The sequence below is a fragment of the Coregonus lavaretus genome, assembly GCF_964263955.1.
Source record: "Coregonus lavaretus genome assembly, chromosome: 1".
Lineage (NCBI taxonomy): Eukaryota > Metazoa > Chordata > Actinopteri > Salmoniformes > Salmonidae > Coregonus > Coregonus lavaretus.
The window spans coordinates 37,797,623-37,817,957 of record NC_139988.1 but is presented as its reverse complement, the minus strand read 5'-3'; the positions used below and the strand labels follow the sequence as shown (position 1 = coordinate 37,817,957).

At 41.9% G+C, this 20,335-nt stretch overlaps 2 protein-coding genes across 2 annotated transcripts in view; one reads left to right on the top strand and one right to left on the bottom strand.

Annotated features, from left to right (window-relative positions):
• Window positions 1-3,596, top strand: part of LOC311132617 (phytanoyl-CoA hydroxylase-interacting protein-like) — a gene marked incomplete at its 5' end in the record, with an annotated part of 37,693 nt that extends 34,097 nt beyond the window's left edge. The window contains one exon of the mRNA XM_084165863.1: window positions 613-3,596. Coding sequence (XP_084021989.1) covers window positions 613-1,159 — 547 coding nt within the window. The 3' untranslated portion in view covers window positions 1,160-3,596. The remainder of the gene's footprint in view (window positions 1-612) is intronic.
• Window positions 2,941-20,015, bottom strand: LOC311132607 (protein FAM13C-like; the record flags this gene model as incomplete). Its single annotated transcript, XM_084165856.1, has 10 exons — window positions 2,941-3,052; window positions 3,645-3,746; window positions 3,861-4,063; window positions 9,229-9,336; window positions 9,423-9,506; window positions 9,703-9,911; window positions 10,183-10,264; window positions 18,783-18,924; window positions 19,109-19,322; window positions 19,823-20,015. 10 exons carry the CDS (start codon window positions 20,013-20,015, stop codon window positions 2,941-2,943), a joined length of 1,449 nt encoding a protein of 482 aa, XP_084021982.1.
• Between the last annotated feature and the right edge of the window lie 320 nt (window positions 20,016-20,335).

Here is a 20,335-nt window from a genome sequence, read left to right as displayed (position 1 = left end):
CCAGGCAGAAAACGGAGGAGAAATTTGCATTAACTAGTGGCTGGATTCAATCCGTATCACGGATGTATTACAGAAGATCTGTGTTAAAATGTAAAGGTAATTTCCGATTGAGCTGACATATGCAGTGTTTACTGTGAATGCAGTCTCCGCAAACGCAGGAACATTGTCTTTCAATTTAAATTGAGCTATAACGCAGATCTTCCACGATACTTCTGTGATAAGAATTGAATCCAGCCCTAGATTAAATTGATTAGGGGCTCGATTCAATCCGTTATGCTGAAGATCTGAGCTACAGCGAGACATACATTTAAAGGAGACAGCATGCGGTAAACGCTGCATATGTCAGCTTAATCAGAAATTAATTTATAATTTCAATCACGCTATAACGCTGAACTTCCACGATATGGATTGAATCAAGCCCTAGATCCGTCTTTTTACTAATGGTTTCCGAAATGTAGCCTTTCTGATAACTTGTTTGCATTGTCAAGAGACACATTGACAAGCTTTTGATAGGATCCAATTACTACCCTAATCCCTGGTTGTACTGATGATGCATTGTAACAACCTATAGTATAGTGAATACTCAGACAGTTGTCCATGTTTCCTCTCCAGGGAGGTGCATGGGAACCGCATGCTGCCAGCAGTGAAGGACAACAGTGGAAGCCACGGCTCACCTATCAGCGGAAAGCTGGAGGGCCTCTACTTCAGCTGCAACACAGAGTTCAACACAGGCAAGCCCCCCCAGGATTCCCCCTACGGCCGCACACGCTTCGAGATCCAGGCTGAGACCCTGTTCAACCCCAAGACTAATCTCTACTTCGGGGACTTCTACTGCATGTACACAGCCTACCACTACGTCATACTGGTGCTGGCCCCACAGGGCTCGCCCGGCGATGACTTCTGTAAGGCAAGGCTGCAAGCGCTCGATATCACCAACAACCACTTCCTGACGTGCACGGTGGATGAGGAGGCAGGCGACGGGGCGCTGGTGTTCCGGCACTCCCAGGATGTGATCCTGGAGGTGATCTACACGGAGCCCGTGGACCTGGCGCTGGGCACGGTGGCAGAGATCAGCGGGCACCAGCTCATGAGCCTTTCTACTGTCAACGCCAAGAAGGACCCCAGCTGCAAGACCTGCAACATCAGCGTGGGACGCTAGTGGGAGACTGGACTGGACCTGTGCTACACACAAATGCAACCCCAACCTTTACACACCTCTATATCCACAAATAACCACCCTCCCAAAAGAAGAACAGTGCAAAAGACGGACCCAGACTGTGAAAGAAATGTAACAACAGGGTGCGGTGCTAGAATTCATAAACCATTAGCATACACACACACACACACACACACACACACATAAGCAAAACACATAATTCATAACCCTTTACATCCTCAAAGGACCACCCTCCCAAAAGTGTGGAATTCTATTAAATCCTCCCGCCAACCCCATTAGAAGAGAAACAATGCAAAAGAGGGAGCCCCAACTGAAAGATATACAGCTTAAGTGTGGGACCCTAACAACCCTTTGTCAGCATCATCCAAACCGGCTAGCCAACACTAGCCAATTAACTGACTGAACCCTTTAAATGTTCTAACCAAACATTCATTGTTGCCTGCATTTATTCACACAGCTTTTCTCATAGATTTTCCCTCCTGTTGTTTTTCAAACATCTCCTTCTCCCTTTGACCTTTTCTGTTGTTCACTTCAGTCCAGGTAGACAGATGGTTGTGTTCCTGTTTTTCTGTCTCTCCTGGAAGGTGTTAGTTTGGTTTCAGATCAGACAGATCTAAGTTACTCCATACCTCCCTTCCTCCCTCTATTGGCAGAGACTGGTACTAATTTAGGGCTGCAGTGTCATCATCTTTATGCCAAAGGTAACACAAATGGAAATAACTTGCTGTAGAATAACAATACTAATGCAACAGCCACTAAAAAGCATATTAACTCTGAGATCAACTTGGTAACTACTACTTGGTAACCTTTAAGAGCATGATGCAGTATGTGCAGCATGACTTTGAAAACTGTCAACTGCAATGTTATGTTTTATTTATTCTAGTTATAAGGAAACCATAAACTGTGTTTAGCAAAGTAAATGTGAAAAAAATATTTATTTTTTACTGCTATATATACAAAAATATAGAAGCCAGAAGTGCACAATGTCAAGAGCTCTGATCATAGTAAAGAATGGCATTTTGGGATGAAAAACCCATTTGACTGCAGGAGTTACTTGCCCTATGCCAACATTCATACATTTATTTTTTCAAGGTAATGTATAACTTGAATTGCCACAATTCATCATATCAACTATGAACTAATACATATCATAGTACAATGTGGGACTAAAAACTGATTGACATACACAAACATTCTACAGGATTGTCAGATTGTATATTTGGATGACATATCCTCCTTGCCAAGATTGCACTTTTCAAAGTGCTGCATTTGAACGTAGAACACCACCTGTTATACCGACAATAGTTTTGCGAGAAGAAAATGCAAGTAACAATTGTGTCATAAAATAGCTTAGAAATTGATAACATGTATCTAACATCAACTGTGTTATATTTGTTCTCTTTGTTTCCTTAAAATTAAACTGTTACACACACTAAATCAGTTGCATAAAATATAAAAATTACATCAGTTGCATAAAATATAATTTGTCATCATAAATAACAAAGGACTTGTTAAGGGACAAAAAATTGCTGGATGTCGTCCAGCAACTCTTGAATCATCTTGCCATCCCTCTTAACCAAAGTGAGAGTCAGTTAACATCAAAGTCATTTTAAAGTGCATCACCATGTAACCATGGCATGAAACATGACAAGAAGTACCGGTATCTCACTTCGAAAATTGTTCAGAAAAGAAAGGTCCTATAAATGAGTAAGAAAACTGTTTCAAAATAAAAGTCCCACTGTGAAGGAGGCTCAGACAGTCTTCTAAGTATCCTGTTTACTGAGCAGGGCTTCCAGTAAGCGGAGTTTAGCTTTTAGGCTCTTGTACTCGCAGTACTCCTCTGCCATGGGCCCGCGGTCCTCTTTCTGGGCATTCCTTTAAAGACGAGGAAGAAAAAAACACAAACTTAACATTTTAGACAAGCTGTAGCTTCCTTTACTGGTATAGTCCCTGTGTTGCCTTATTCAGATAACATTGTACAGTGAGTATTGTAATCAAAGCATTGTATTTTAGGGCTCTATTCAATCTGCCTCACGGAAATTCAGCTTTACAGCATGATTGAAACTTAAAGGCAATGTTCCCGCTTTAGTGGAGAATGCATTCATGGAAACGATGATTATGTCGGCTCATTCAGAAATTATCTTAACATTTCTATTGGGGAATCTGTAATGCTTCAGCGTTACAGATTGAATAGAGCCCCTACTTAAAAAAACAGCTACATGTACAAAATATGTGTATACTGTAGTTCAGAGCAGTTGTCTCTATCTCTCTGTCTCTCTCCTAAGTACTTCTTTGTGTCGTATTAACGTGAGTGTGCTTCACGTTGTTGTATCATTCTGCTGAATTCTTTTGGTGGATGTTTTACTTTATTTTTCACAAGGCATTGTTGAACTATGGACACCAAATGTTCCAGTTTGTTAAAAGAAAATTAAAGAAAAAGCAAACAGTGAAGTGTAACGAGTCTTACCTGCAGGTCTGTGTGTAGAAGTGGTCCTCAAAGTCTCGGAGTACTGAACGGAGTCTCTTCTTCTCTGCTCGTGTCACACTCAGCTGCTCCAGTAACTCTGACCTACAGTACAGTAGGAGGGGTCATGTAGAGGAGTGAGACAAGCATACATACAGCAAGGGCTCACTCCCAAATCAACCCCTATGCACTAGCAAGAGAAGTTAACCAGGGGCATACCTTGACGCCTCATGCAGTGTTGCCGTGGTGACGCTGGGTGGCTGTAGACTTTTGATCTCCTCCAGAGGTGACACGAGAGGTATGTTGGCCACCTTATTATACGGCAGACGCAGTGACTCATCTGAAGACACACAGCGCAACGCTGTATGAGGTAGCCAGGGGCTGTCCTTCACACACTCTTCATCAGAACCCTCCTCTTCCTCCTGTAGGGAATCAGAGCACAGAGGCTGAGAGACTCTGTGTGTGTGTGTGTGTGTTTGTGTGTAGCCGCGGGAAGTAGGGGTGCTGAGAGTGCTGCAGTACACCCTGAAAAATCGGAATAAATAAATAAATATATAAAGAACTTTGTTTTTTTATTTCAGAAAAGTAGTGCACTGGGCCTTTACTAGTCCTGTATTAGCGGACCAATATAGCCTTCTATAGCACAGCCCAAATGTACAGCGCAGCAATATATCTCAGTGTATTGCATAAATTCTGCATGCATTGGATTGCAACGCTGGCACGGTAAAATAATCCAGTCCAGTTTAATGAATTACAGTGTAGACTAATCCAAGTATAGGCTATGACACAATGTACATGGAGAAGAAGGCTAAAACATGGTCAGTGGCAGATCAAAATAGTGGCACGAAGAGTCTCCTGGTGAACGGAGGAGTTGTCCATGGTGCTGTCATTCTAGGTCCTTTATTAACCTGTTCATAATGAGCACGGGATGGTTGGATTTTGGCTTCTGCTCTGATGGATGAAGCCAGCATACAGACACCACTGGTTACAGACCTACCACAGATCTTACTTGCAGTGGTGTGTTGCAATTTTTTTTTAGATGAGGGAGCGCAAACAAATATGTAAATGACGTCAACATTTCCTCAATCAAAGTTTGTACCGACAGATGTAGCCTATTGAATACCTTATCATGGCTCTCCAACCCTGTTCCTGGAGTGCTACCGTCCTGAAGGGTTTCACTCCAACCCCAGTTGTAAGTAACCCGATTCATTTTATAAACCAGCTAATTATTAGAATCAGGTGCGCTAGATTAGGGTTGGAATGAAAACCTACAGGATGGTAGCTCTCCGGGAACAGGGTTGGAGAGCCCTGTTATAGAATATACATAAAATGCATCCTCCAATTGCAACGTTTGCCTATGCCCACACATATTATCTCAAGAAAATGTTATATTTTCAATACCCTCAAACACCAAGTTAGGCATACCTAATTTCTAAATAGGCCATCATTACTGTCAATCGTGAATTATAATAATTCACGTTTTACCGGTGAAACTGCATCGGCATGCCAATAATTTCATTGATCTCAATCAGTTTCATGGGAATAGCCTATGCATTGCGATCTTCTTGAATTACTGTTTCATGAACGAATTAGAGCAGATGATAACAAACTATTATCCTTTCTTGTATTTTGTTTCAATCAAAGCATATATCCTGCATAGTGGCTCTGAGTTTTGGTGCATTATACTTTTTCTTTAACTATTCAGCTTCAGGTAACCATCCTAAAATCTCATTAGAAATTAGGTGTTTTTGGTGTAACAGTAATGTTATAGGCCTGCTATGCTATTCGGTTCAGTTATATAAAATATGAATGAATTAATTAATGTGATATTGCAAGACATTGATTCAGCTTTGATCTAACTTGACTAAACTAGCACCATTGTGAGAAGTAATCATCTTATATTTGTAATAATAATAATAATAATAACAATAATAGTAAATGATGAGTAGGACTATTATACGTAGGCAACAGATCTTGATGAGTGTTATTTTAAAGATTGGAGTGCCCTTCGTGGTTGTAAATGTACAGCGCTAAATAAACTTTGATTTGATTATCTTGAACACATGGTTACAATATACCTATTACAGAACAAAAGAAAACAGAGGGCTGAACTATCAATTCATATAATGTATTTACATAGAAGTAGTGAACATAAATCATTGCAGGAAATTTGTTTAAAAACAGCCATAAAATCAAGCTTTTGGTGTAGTGTATTCATGCATCTCAATAAACTATAACCTAAATGTATTATTACCTCCAACTTGGCCCAATTTACAATTCCAATTTCCCACCCTGACATAGCCTACCCTAACAGGCCCTGTGTCTCAACCAATAGCCAATATAGGCTAAAGATCCCAAGCAGGGCTACAGAAACTTCCAGAGATGGTCAGGCTCTTGGGCTTTATGGTGGCCACTCTGGTTTTGGTGTCCCTGGCAGAACGGTGTTGCTGTAATCAAGTGGTCACATAAAGTGCATTCAGAAAGTATTCAGACCCCTTGACTTTTTGTTACTTTACAGCCTTATTCCTAAATTGATTACATTATTTTTTCTCATCAATCTACACACAATACCCCATAATGACAAAGTGAAAAAAGTTTTTTTTTTGAAATCTTTGCAAATGTATTAAAAATAAAAAACAGAAAAACCTTATTTACATAAGTATTCAGACCCTTTGCTATGAGACTCGAAATCGAGCTCAGGTGCATCCTGTTTCCATTGATCATCCTTGAGATGTTTCTACAACTTGATTGGAGTCCACCTGTGGTAAATTCAATTGATTGAACATGACTTGGAAAGGCACACACCTGTCTGTATAAGGACCCACAGTCGACAGTCCATGTCAGAGTAAAAACCAAGCCATGAGGCCGAAGAAATTGCCCGTAGAGCTCCGAGACAGGATTGTGTTCTTCCAGATCTGGAAGAAGTTTGGAACCACCTAGGCTCTTCCTAGAGCTGGCCGCTCGGCCAAACCGAGCAATCGGGGGAGAAGGGCCTTGGTCAGGGAGGTGACCAAGAACCCAACGATCACTCTGACAGAGCTTCAGAGTTCCTCTGTGGAGATGGGAGAACCTTCCAGAAGGACAACCATCTCTGCAGCACTCCACCAATCAAGCCTGTATGGTAGAGTGGCCAAACTGAAGCCACTCCTCAGTAAAAGGCACATGACAACCCGCTTGGAGTTTGCCAAAAGGCACCTAAAGGACTCAGACCATGAGAAACAAGATTCTCTGGTCTGATGAAACCAAGATTGAACTTTTTGGCCTGAATGACAAGTGTCACGTCTGGAGGAAACCTGGCACCATCCCTACGGTGAAGCATGGTGGTGGCAGCATCATGCTGTGGGGATGTTTTTCAGCGGCAGGGACTGGGAGACTAGTCAGGATCGAGGGAAAGATGAACGGAGCAAAGTACAGAGAGATCCTTGATGAAAACCTGCACCAGAGCGCTCAGGACCTCAGACTAGGGCGAGGTTCACCTTCCAACAGGATAACGACCCTAAGCACACAGGCAAGACAATGCAGGAGTGGCTTCGGGACAAGTCCCTGAATGTCCTTGAGTGGCCCAGCCAGAGCCCGGACTTGAACCTGATCAAACATCTCTGGAGAGAAGTTGGGAAGAGATCTTTGACGTACCGATCCCATGGCATAGTGTTTATGAACTGACACGCAAAACGACACCGGATTCAAAAATTAGAATCTTTCAATTTAAATTATAATATAAAATTCTTGCCACCAATAGAATGTTATTTATATGGGGGATACAATCTTCCCAGCTCTGCAGATTTTGCTGTGAAGAGACAGAATCATTAGATCATTTGTTTTGGTTCCGTCCATTTGTAGCTTGTTTTTGGACACAGGTCCAGGAATGGCTAAAGGATTGCAATATTTACCTGGAACTAACCTTGCAGATAGCATTACTGGGTGATCTGAAAAGTCATAGTCAATCAATACTTTTAGCAAAAATGTTTATTTTTAATTCACAATCTGTAGAAGCAATGAGAATAGAAAGGTTCAGAACTTTTGTAAAACATCACAGTACGGTTGAAATATATATGGCAAATAGAAATCCTATATGGATGGTGTTAAGAGATAGATGGGAGGTATTGAATAGAGTTGAAGGATGGGACTAATAACAAAAAACAACAAATAATAACAAAGATATCTAATAATGTAAGCGTGCTGTGTCCATAATAAGTATATAGGTTGTATGTTGGGAGCTTTTGGGAAAGAGCACAGTTAGAAAGATATGGCATATAGAAGCAAACCGGATGGACATCATGAAAATGATCGGAGAGGTTGAGAGTAGAAGAAGTTCAGGAGCAAAAAAAATAAATATATATATATATATATAATAGAATTATTGTAAAATTAACTCTGTCCATAAGGTGTAGATAGTAATTATAGACCGGAAGTAGAGGCCTGGGCATTGTTGTTCACTAATTTACTCCAAGTAGGGAAAGGATGGTGGGGTTGAAAAGTAATAAAGGGGAGTATATATATATATATAAAAAAACAAAAAAACATGGGGGATTGGAAGTGATGCAGACAATTACATTGATAGAAGATACAATCTATCTGCAATATTAAGCTGATCCATTCCCTCCCCCCCCCCAAAAAAAAAAAGAAAAGGAAAAAAAATATATATATAAATAAAAATATAATACAATTTAAAGACAAAAAAAAAAGAAAAAAAAACATCTCTGGAGAGAACTGAAAAATAGCTGTCCAGCGACACTCCAACCTGACAGAGCTTGAGAGGATCTGCAGAGAAGAAGGGGAGAAAGTCCCCCAAATACAGTTGTGCCAAGCTTTTAGCGTCATACCCAAGAAGACTTGAGGCTGTAATCGCTGCCAAAGGTGCTTCAAAAAAGTACTGAGTAAAGGGCCTGAATATTTATGTAAATGTAATATTACATTTTTTACACATTTGCTAGATTTTCTACAAAACTGTTTATGCTTTGTCATTATGGGGTATTGTGTGTAGGTTAATGAGGGGGAAAAAATAATTTAATCCAGTTTAGAATAAGGCTGTAATGTAACAAAATGTGGAAAAAGTCAAGGGGTCTGAATACTTTCCGAATGCACTGTATCGTTCTGGGTTCCACTGTGCAAGAGCAGGTTGGTGGAGTTTTATGAACATCAAGGCACACAGGTGATTATTTATTTATTTTCATTCTGAAGTTGTCAAGTCTCCAATGGGCCTCTGTATTGCACACATGTAGCCTACAGTTCTTCATCATTCGCCAGAGAGAATACAGGGAAGAAACCACCATTTACCTACCTCTAGGCTGCTGTAGCCGACATATTTATTTGGTTTGTTATTCTATCGTTTTTCATGCAATTTTTGTGGTAATTAAATATAATTTATTTAATTCTGTGTATTCTCAAATTGAAAAGAGTGAGGGAGCTCCCCCAGCACTACACACCTGATTACTTGTGAAGCTAAGGTAGCTGCACTGCGCTATTTCATTTAAAAAAAAAGCCACATCTCCCCACATCCCAGCCCCCCCCCCACCGTGGAAAAAAATTGCAGCAACCCCAAACTACTTGCCGCGGCTATGTGTGTGTGTGTGTATGAGAGACTTACTATGGTGGTGATGACAGGGATGGTGGTGGAGGAACACAGGAGCTGCTGTTTGACCTGGCGGTAGCGATCATAGAAAGGCTTCATCAGAGTCTTCTCCTGCCTGGTGCTCTGAAAACACACACGGTAAAAAAAAGAAAAGAAAGAAAATGGCTACACTAAAACAGACATTTACAACACACACTGGGCAGTCTTACCGGTCGTCCATGCAGGCTCTCAAAGTGGAGCAGACACTTCTGCAGGGTGACCTTCTCCACAGCCATCTGAGCCTGAGTCATCTCCTGGACCAGGAACCAACCACAGTGGCAATACAGTCAGACACAAGGCCAAACCAAAGAGTAATACACCACACCAGAGTTACACTGACAGTATAACACACTCAACTGATCAAGAGTAATCTTGGTATGAGTATAGGTCCTTTCATAACTATGTATATTTGCATCGCATTACCTGGTAATTCACTATGTGTAGTTTTACCTTGATGTTATCTGGCAGTTCCTCCTCCTGTCGTTTTGCCATCATTCTCTTGTTCAGGCTATCAACGGTCTCCTTCAGTGAGGGTTTGTTGTTACTGTTCTGGTAGTGCTCCATCGCCCCCTGTGGGTCTCTGGTGGACCTGCATGTACCTGTGTTCCCTCCTCTCTGCTGCTCTCTGAGCCCCTCCGCACACTGTTTCAGCTTCAGCTCTACACAGACACAGAGGTTCCACTTGACAATATAGAACACCCATACAAATATCAATATAGATTCAGAATAAATGTCCTTCCTCCCCAATTTTCATTTTTTAATGGCATAAATAACGAACATCGATGTTCATTATGAACATTTCCTTACAAATAATAATGATACATTATACATCCACCAAGATGGTGTCTTGATGTTACATTCTTTCACTTCAGCAGCAACTCACACAGGTTTTTTTTAAATGCATCTGATTGCAACACGCCAAGGACTCACCTTTGAGCTGCTTGCGAGACTTAGTGAGGTCTCGCATCAGTCTAGATATTTCTGGGTGGGCAGTCTTATCATTGTATGCTGGCTGCCACAGAAAAACAACACAAACCTCATGAATATATTACACATAGAAAGAGGTATATTCATCATATATGGCAAAAATATATCCTATCGTTATTATCAGTCCATAAACACTAGGTGGAGCTACACTAAATGTATGTGTAATGTTGGAACGAGAACTACAGCACTGGAAAAGACAGAAGTGTAATGTAGGAAAACATCCAGTAGGAGAAGTCTTTGAATTGGATTATTCTGTTTCCAAACCATCAATTGTTTCCTAAGGCTGTGTGCAGCTGGTATTGGGCTGAGTTGGCGCTGTAGAAAAGGAAACTGAAATCAAGTCTGGTGAGAGAGAGAGCGGTTTGAACCAGGCTAAACTGGCCTGGAAGAGGGAGAGGAGATAGGACTGTCTCTGGCCTTGATTCTTTGACTCAGAAGGAGGAAATACATTCCTCCCACTGGGCACACCATGTAATTTCAACATGGATAATTGGCTAATATTTGGTTGAGACATTGATCAATGAGATTACAACCTATATTCACCCACTCAAAAAGACAGACAAAAGTTAGTTGAATTTACAATGTGTTATTGAATTACTTATTTTTTTCCAGAAGGAACTTCAGTTGTGGCAAATCGGACAAGATAAAGATATATAGTAAACATATAAACAGCAACATTCACACATGACAGATACAAACGCTTACAATGTACAGTGAGCTCCAGAAGTATCGGGACAGTGACACGTTTGTTGTTGTTTTGGCTCTGTACTCCAGCACTTTGGATTTTAAATGATACCATATCGGGTGAACCGTTTAGAAATTACAGCACTTTTTGTAAATAGTCCTCCCATTTTAGGGGACCAAAAGTATTGCGAAAAATTCACTTATATGTGTATTAAAGTAGTAAAAGGTAAAGTATTTGGTCCCATATTCATAGCACGCAATAACTCCATCAAGTTTGTGACTCTACAAATTTGTTGGATGCATTTGCTGTTTGTTTTGGTTGTGTTTCAGATTATTTTGTGCCCAATAGAAATTAATGTTAAATCACTTTTATTGTAAATAAGAATATAATATTTTTCTAAACACTTCTACATTAATGTGGATGCTACCATGATTATGGATAATCCTGAATGAATAATGATGAGTGAGGAAGTTAGACGCACAAATATCATAAACCCCCACAAATGCTAACCTCCACTTTTATTGTAATGGTGAGAAGTTAGCATGTTTGGGGGTATGAAACAGTATTTGTGATATGTTGGATTCACGTCTCCATAATAATAAATAAATAATAATATGCCATTTAGCAGACGCTTTTATCCAAAGCGACTTACAGTCATGCGTGCATACATGTTTTTTTTTTTTGTGTACCATCTCAACCAAAAATCTAAGTTAAAGAGTAGGACTAAATCAAATCAAACTTTAAATCAAATCAAACTTTAAATGCACTTAAATAATGTTTGATTTGATTTAGTCCTATTCTTTAAGTTACATTTTTGGTTAGGATGGATGTGAATCCAACATATCAATTATTAATTTGTAGAAAAACTGGAATTAAAGCCAGATTAATAAGTCAGTGGCACAGATGGAACTATCCAAGCAGAAGATACATCTCCTTCAAATGTTGATATTTGGTTGTGTTGACAACTAAACACAATTCAATTTCACAAAATATAATTTCATTTGGAGCAGAATGGCACCGGAGGAGATGGCTGCCGTTTTACGGCCCCCTAACCAATTGTGCTATTATGTGTGTTTTTTCACATTATTTGCAATTTATTCTGTACATAATGTTTCTGCCACCTTCTCTTATGAACAAAAGGGGTTCTGGATATCAGGACAGCGATTACTAACCTCGTATTGGACAAAGATCTTTTCTCGGATGCGAAGGATATTCTACAGACACCCGACAAGGCCCAAATCCCTGTCATTCGCATGAGAAAGAGACGGAGATATCGTGGACGTACACTACCGTTCAAAAGTTTGGGGTCACTTAGAAATGTCCTTGTTTTCAAAAGAAAAGCAAATTTTTTGTCCATTAAAATAACATACAATTGATCAGAAATACAATGTAGACATTGTTAATGTTGTAAATGGCTATTGTAGCTGGAAATGGCTGATTTTTAATGGAATAGGCGTACAGAGGCCCATTATCAGCAACCATCAGTCCTGTGTTCCAATGGCCCATTGTGTTTGCTAATCCAAGTTTATCATTTTAAAAGGCTAATTGATCATTAGAAAACCATTTTGCAATTATGTTAGCACAGCTGAAAACTTGTGCTAATTAAAGAAGCAATAAAACTGGCCTTCTTGAGACTAGTTGAGTATCTGGAGCATCAGCAATTGTGGGTTCGATTACAGGCTCAAAATGGCCAGAAACAAAGAACTTTCTTCTAAACTCGTCAGTCTATTCTTGTTCTGAGAAATGAAGGCTATTCCATGCAAAAAATTGCCAAGATCTGGTACAACGCTATGTACTACTCCCTTCACAGAACAGCGCAAACTGTCTCTAACCAGAATTGAAAGAGTGGGAGGCCCCGGTGCACAACTGAGCAAGAGGACAAATACATTAGAGTGTCTAGTTTGAGAAACAGATGCCTCACAGGTCCTCAACTGGCAGCTTCATTAAATAGTACCCGCAAAACACCAGTCTCAACGTCAACAGTGAAGAGGCGACTCCGGGATGCTGACCTTCTAGGCAGCGTTACAAAGAAAAAGCCATATCTCAGACTAGCCAATAAAAATAAAAGATTAAGATAGGCAAAAGAACACAGACACTGGACAGAGGAAGATTGGACGGCGCTTGATTGGAGCAAATTTCCTCCTACAACAGGACAATGACCCAAAGCACAGCTCCAAACTATGCAATAACTATTTAGGGAAGAAGCAGTCAGCTGGTATTCTGTCTATAATGGAGTGGCCAGCACAATCACCGGATCTCAACCCTATTGAGCTGTTGTGGGAGCAGCTTGACCATATGGTACGTAAGAAGTGCCCATCAAGCCAATCCAACTTGTGGGAGGTGCTTCAGGAAGCATGGGGAGAAATCTCTTCAGATTACATCAACAAATTGACAACTAGGATGCCAAAGGTCTGCAAGGCTGCAATTGCTGCAAATGGAGGATTCTTTGACGAAAGCAAAGTTTGAAGGACACAATTATTATTTCAATTAAAAATCATTATTTCTAACCTTGTCAATGACTACATTTCCTATTAATTTTGCTATATTTCCTATTCAAACTCATTTGATGTAGGTTTTCATGGAAAACAAGGACATTTCTATGTGACCCCAAACTTTTGAACGGTAGTGTAGGTCGGGGTGCCTTGTAAGGATCCGACAGCGAGCGAGTAATCTGCCTCTTCCATCAGTCCTATTAGCCAATGTACAATAATTCGAAAACAAAATGGATGACCTAAGATCAAGGATATCCTACCAACGGGACATTAAAAACTAATATCTTATGTTTCACCGAGTCGTGGCTGAACGACGACATGGATAACATACAGCTGGCGGGATATACGCTACATCGGCAGGATAGAACAGCTGACTCCGGTAAGACAAGGGGTGGCGGTCTGTGTATATTTGTAAACAACAGCTGGTGCACAAAATCTAATATTAAGGAAGTCTCAAGGTTTTGCTCGCCTGAGCTAGAGTATCTCATGATAAGCTGTAGACCACACTATTTACCAAGAGAGTTTTCTACTATATTTTTCGTAGCTGTCTATTTACCACCACAAACCGATGCTAGCACGAAGACTGCACTCAATGAACTGTATAAGGCCATAAGCAAACAGGAAAACGCTCATCCAGAGGCAGTGCTCCTAGTGGCTGGGGACTTTAATGCAGGGAAACTTAAATCCGTTCTACCTAATTTCTACCAGCATGTTAAATGTGCAACCAGAGGAAAACAAACCCTACACCACATTTACTTCACACACAGAGATGCGTACAAAGCTCTCCCTCGCCCTCCAATTCTATCCTCCTGATTCCTGCTTATAAGCAAAAACTAAAGCAGGAAACACCAGTGACTCGGTTAATAAGGAAGTGGTCAGATGACGCAGATGCTAAGCTACAGAACTGTTTTGCTAGCACAGACTGAAATATGTTCCTGGATTCTTCCGATGGCATTGAGGAGTACACCACATCAGTCACTGGCTTCATCAATAAATGCATTGATGACGTTGTCCCCACAGTGACCGTACGTACATACCCCAACCAGAAGCCATGGATTACAGGCAACATCCGCACTGAGCTGCCGCTTTCAAGGAGCGGGACTCTAACCCGGATGCTTATAAGAAATCCTGCTATGCCCACCGACGAACCATCAAACAGAAAAGAGTCAATACAGGACTAAGATTGAATCGTACTACACCGGCACCGACGCTCGTTGGATGTGGCAGGCTTGCAAACTATTACAGACTACAAAGGGAAGCACAGCCGAGAGCTTCCCAGTGACACAAGCCTACCAGACGAGCTAAATCACTTCTATGCTCGCTTCGAGGCAAGCAACACTGAAGCATGCATGAGAGCATCAGCTGTTCCGGATGACTATGTGATCATGCTCTTTGTAGCTGATGTGAGTAATACTTTTAAGCAGGTCAACATTCACATTACCAGGACGTGTACTCCGAGCATGCGCTGACCAACTGGCAAGTGTCTTCACTGACATTTTCAACATCTCCCTGACTGAGTCTGTAATACCAACATGTTTCAAGCAGACCACCATAGTCCCTGTGCCCAAGAACACTAAGATAACCTGCCTAAATAACTACCGACCCGTAACACTCACGTCTGTAGCCATGAAGTGCTTTGAAAGGCTGATCATGGCTCAAATCAACACCATTAACCCAGAAACCCTAGACCCACTCCAATTTGCATACCGCCCCAACAGATCCACAGATGATGCAAGCTCTATTGCACTCCACACTGCCCTTTCCCACCTGGACAAGAGGAACACCTATGTGAATGCTATTCATTGACTACAGCTCAGCGTTCAACACCATAGTGCCCTCAAAGCTCATCACTAAGCTAAGGACGCTGGGACTAAACACCTCCCTCTACTACTGGATCCTGGACTTCCTGACGGGCTGCCCCCAGGTGGTAAGGGTAGGTAACAACACATCTGCCACACTGATCCTCAACACAGGAGCCACTCAGGGGTTCGTGCTCAGTCCCCTCCTGTACTCCCTGTTCACCCATGACTGCATGGCCAGGCACGACTCTAAGACCATCATTAAGTTTGCCAACGACACAACAGTGGTAGGCCTGATCACCGACAACGAGGAGACAGCCTATAGGGAGGAGGTCAGAGACCTGGCCATGTGGTGCCAGGATAACAACCTCTCCCTCAATGTGATCAAGACAAAGGAGATGATTGTGGACTACAGGAAAAAAAGAGGACTGAGCACGCCCCCATTCTCATCGACGGGCTGTAGTGGAACAGATGGAACAGCTTCAAGTTCCTTGGTGTCCACATCACCAACAAACTATCATGGTCCAAACACACCAAGACAGTCGTGAAGAGGGCACGATAAAGCCTATTCCCTCTCAGGAGACTGAAAAGATTTGGCATGGGTCCACAGATCCTCAAAAAGTTATACAGCTGCACCATCGAGAGCATCCTGACTGGTTACATCACCGCCTGGTATGGCAGCTGCTCGGCCTCCGACCGCAAGGCACTACAGAGGGTAGTGCGTACGGCCCAGTACATCACTGGGGCCAAGATTCCTGCCATCCAGGACTTCTATACCAGACAGTGCCAGAGGAAGGCCCTAGAAATTGTCAAAGAGCGCCAAGTCTAGGTCCAAAAGGCTCATTAACAGCTTCTACCCCCAAGCCATAACATTTACATTTACGTCATTTAGCAGACGCTCTTATCCAGAGCGACTTACAGTTAGTGAATACATATATATTTTTTTATATATACTGCCCCCCCGTGGGAATCGAACCCACAACCCTGGCGTTGCAAACACCATGCTCTATCAACTGAGCTACATCCCTGCCGGCCATTCCCTCCCCTACCCTGGACGACGCTGGGCCAATTGTGCGCCACCCATGAGTCTCCCGGTCGCGGCCGGCTGCGACAGAGCCTGGATTCGAACCAGGATCTCTAGTGGCACACTCAGGAGCCATAAGACCCCTGAACAGCTGATCATGGCTACCCGGACTATTTGCATATTTTATTTTACTGCTGCTCTTTAATTATTTTTTACTTACCTATTTTTTTACTTAACACGTATTTTTCTTAAAACTGCATTGTTGGTTAAGGGCTTGTAAGTAAGCATTTCACTGTAAGGTCTAGACCTGTTGTATTTGGCAAATAAAATTTGATTTGATCAACCAGAGCTTGAAAGCCTAGGCCTGTTGTACTGTCTATTTTTTGTTTGGTTGAATTGAAACATTAGCTGTTGATGACTAAATTGCATCATTGATGATATACTACTGTACACTACCAGTCAAAAGTTTGGACACACCTACACATTCAAGGGTTTTTCTTTATTTTTTACTATTTTTTACGTTGTAGAATAATAGTGAAGACATCAAAACTATGAAATAACACATATGGAATCATGTAGTAACCAAAAAAGTGTTAAACAAATTCTTCAAATAGCCACCCTTTGCCTTGATGAAAGTTTTGCACACTCTTGGCATTCTTTCAACCAGCTTCATGAGGTAGGCATGAGACAGCCCTATTTGGTAAAAGACCAAGTCCATATTATGGCAAGAACATCTTAAATAAGCAAAGAGAAATGACAGTCCATAATTATTTTAAGACATGAAGGTCAGTCAATATGGAAAACAAATGTCAAGAACTTTGAAAGTTTCTTCAAGTGCTGTAGTAAAACCATCAAACGCTATGATGAAACGGGCTCTCATGACGACCGCCACAGGAATGGAAGACCCAGATTTACCTCTGCTGCAGAGGATAAGTAACAGGCTCTCTTGAGGACCAGCCTCAGAAATTGTAGCCCAAATAAATGCTTCACAGAGTTCAAGTCACAGACACATTTTAACATCAACTGTTCAGAGGGGACTTTGTGAATCAGGCCTTCATGGTCGAATTGCTGCAAAGAAACCACTACTAAAGGACACCAATAAGAAGAAGAGACCTGCTCGGTCCAAGAAACACGAGCAATGGACATTAGACCGGTAGAAATGTGTCCTTTGGTCTGGAGTCCAAATTGGCGATTTTTGGTTCCAACCGCCGTGTCTTTGTGAGATGCGGTGTGGGTGAATGGATGATCTCGGCATGTGTAGTTCCCACCGTAAAGCATGGAGGAGGAGGTGTTATGGTGTGGGGGTGCTTTGCTGGTGACAATGTCTGTGATTTATTTAACCAGCATGGCTACCACAGCATTCTGCAGCGATACGCCATCCCATCTGGTTTAGCCTTAATGGGACTATCATTTGTTTTTCAACAGGACAATGACCCAACACACCTCCAGGCTGTGTAAGGGCTATTTGACCTAGAAGGAGAGTGATGGAGTGCTGCATCAAATGACCTGGCCTCCACAATCCCCGACCTCAACCCAATTGAGATGGTTTGGGATGAGTCGGATGGCAGAGTGAAGGAAAAGCAGCCAACAAGTGCTCAGCATATGTGGGAACTCCTTCAACACTGTTGGAAAAGCATTCCAGTTGAAGCTGGTTGATATAATGCCAAGAGTGTGCAAAGCTGTCATCAAGGCAAAGGGTGGCTATTTTAAGAATCTCAAATATAAAATTTATTTTGATTTGTTTAACACTTTTTGGGTTACTACATGATTCCATATGTGTTATTTCACAGTTTTGATGTCTTCACTATTATTCTACAATGTAGAACATAATAAAAATATAAAAATAAAGAAAAACCCTTGAATGAGTAGGTGTGTCCAAACTTTTGACTGGTACTGTATGAGTGATAAAGTATGGTGACATTTCATTTGCTCTGTTAAAACTACACTGGAATGACTTCGATAGCAACAGTGAATCTATTTAGTTTTTAAGTGGAGATCTCTCGACAATCATTCTCACGATAGCACATTGGTAATAGTCAGTGAAAAATATAATAGCTGGGCTTGGTTAAAGCCCTGGATGGGAGACCAAAGGGTAGCTACAGATACATTCTCCAGTAGGAAGTGCTCCCCAGCCTATTGTTTTTTTTCCTGATAGTGGATATAACGTTGAAGATCTGATGTTGTTTTAATGGTACAAATTCAACATATTTTATACAAGGTTTGTCTATGTTGAAATGTGGTTACTATGATGACATAATCCTGTGGTTGAAATTTCACCCTTAAAACAACAGTTTACATTGATGACTTTTTTCAAATCCAATGTATTTTCCACGCAGATTCCACTTCACAATATGTTGACAAATTACGTTGAAACAACGTTGATTCAACCAATTTGTGTCCAGTGGGCTTTGTCTTTATGAGACTGTGTGTACTAAAGCCCTCATCAGCCAAACCATGGATTTATTCAGAAACTAAAAGGTTGGCCTCTGGGCTATAATGGGGTTGTAAATAAACTTTGATGTTTGATAGTTTTACTGTCTCACCCTGTAGTGTCTCTCTTGCTCAAAGCGCTCCTCGAAATGTCTGATCCTCTTCCTCAGGTTCTGGATGTGTCTGTTTAGCGTTGTGACTGATGGGGCCTTGTTAGCTCCCTCTGCTGGTTCAGTCCTCACTATGTAGTGAGCCCTGGTGAGGGAGGGAGAGCTAGAATGGTAAGTTCCCACGTTTTCCATCACATACATACACTTCCAAGACACACACACACATAACACGCATAAACCTTGGACACACAAAGCCACATACTCTCTCCATCCGAGTGCACACACAAAAACCGAACACAAACCCACAACACTTGAACACAGTCTCTTACATCCTGATGTGTTGTGAGCAGGGTGGGGAGGGGGCTGTTTCGGGGTCTGTGTTGAAGCGTTGGCCCTGGCTAAGGTTGTGGCAGCGGGGGGACGGTATGGGACAGTCACCAGCCGCGAGGCGCTGGAGGAGAGGACTGGGACCAGGGGTCAGCAGACACTCACTGCTACTCCCCTCAGAGAGAGACATGGGGGCCCTCTGGACCGGACTTGCTTCTGACAGAGAGCAGAGGGAGGAGGGAGGAGGGAGAGAGACAACAGGGGTCAAAGTACAGAAATGAAATGAAGACTAACAGGTTTGAAACTATAACAAAGCTAGCGGTGTAGTTGTACACCTATCCTACTAGTCAAAAACAACTAACTTCACTTCATATCCAGAAAATACTCAAAAGATATCTGCCCTTATACACACAGTGCTCCTACTGTATCTATACCATCCTGGTGCATTGTGACTCGATAAGCAAGCATGAGACATACCCACCCAAAGCTAACACTGATAAGAGCTTATATGATCCACTAAACATAAGACTGATGAAGACAGATGAAGAGACATATGATTGATTCACAAAAAAATACTAAATATCAATCATAGTGTACAGGATATCACACAGTACAAGAATAACCAATTTGCTTATGAGGAGACAAGGGTTGAGAGAGATAGGAGAGGAGGAAGCAATAAAATAAAATGAGGGATAGGGAAGGTGCTGTTCTCCTACCTGTCAGTGAAGTGCTGATGATGTCCTGGTCCTGTTTTGGGAGGGATTGGAGTGATGGGGTTAGGCTCTGGTAGTCATTAGTACAAGGGGGGAGTTCCAGGTCCTCCTGGGGGGTTCCGGGGGGCGAGGGGCACAGCTCAGCCTCCAGGGCTTGCTGCTTGAGGGAGGGGCTCTGGAAACAGAAGCAGAACATGTCTTCAGAATTAGGGGTCTGGAGAAGGTAAAGCAGGGGTGCAGATCCCCTGTCTGGGGTGCAGAGGTTGGAGAAGGTGGGTGGCGAAATCCTGATGATGGCCGTTAAGAGGGCTTGTCCTTAGGGGAAGTGATCTTGTGTTGTGTCCGTGTGCCCCACACCTCAGTTATAAAAGGGTGGCGTAAGACATGACGTTAGCAGTCACGTAATGGGTCTTGTCTCGGTTCTGCTCTCTCCTAGGTTTCCTCACACCTGGATCCACATGTGATCCCAGTATCTAGATCCCTGTGTGTGTGTGTGACAGCGTACTCTGCTTCCTC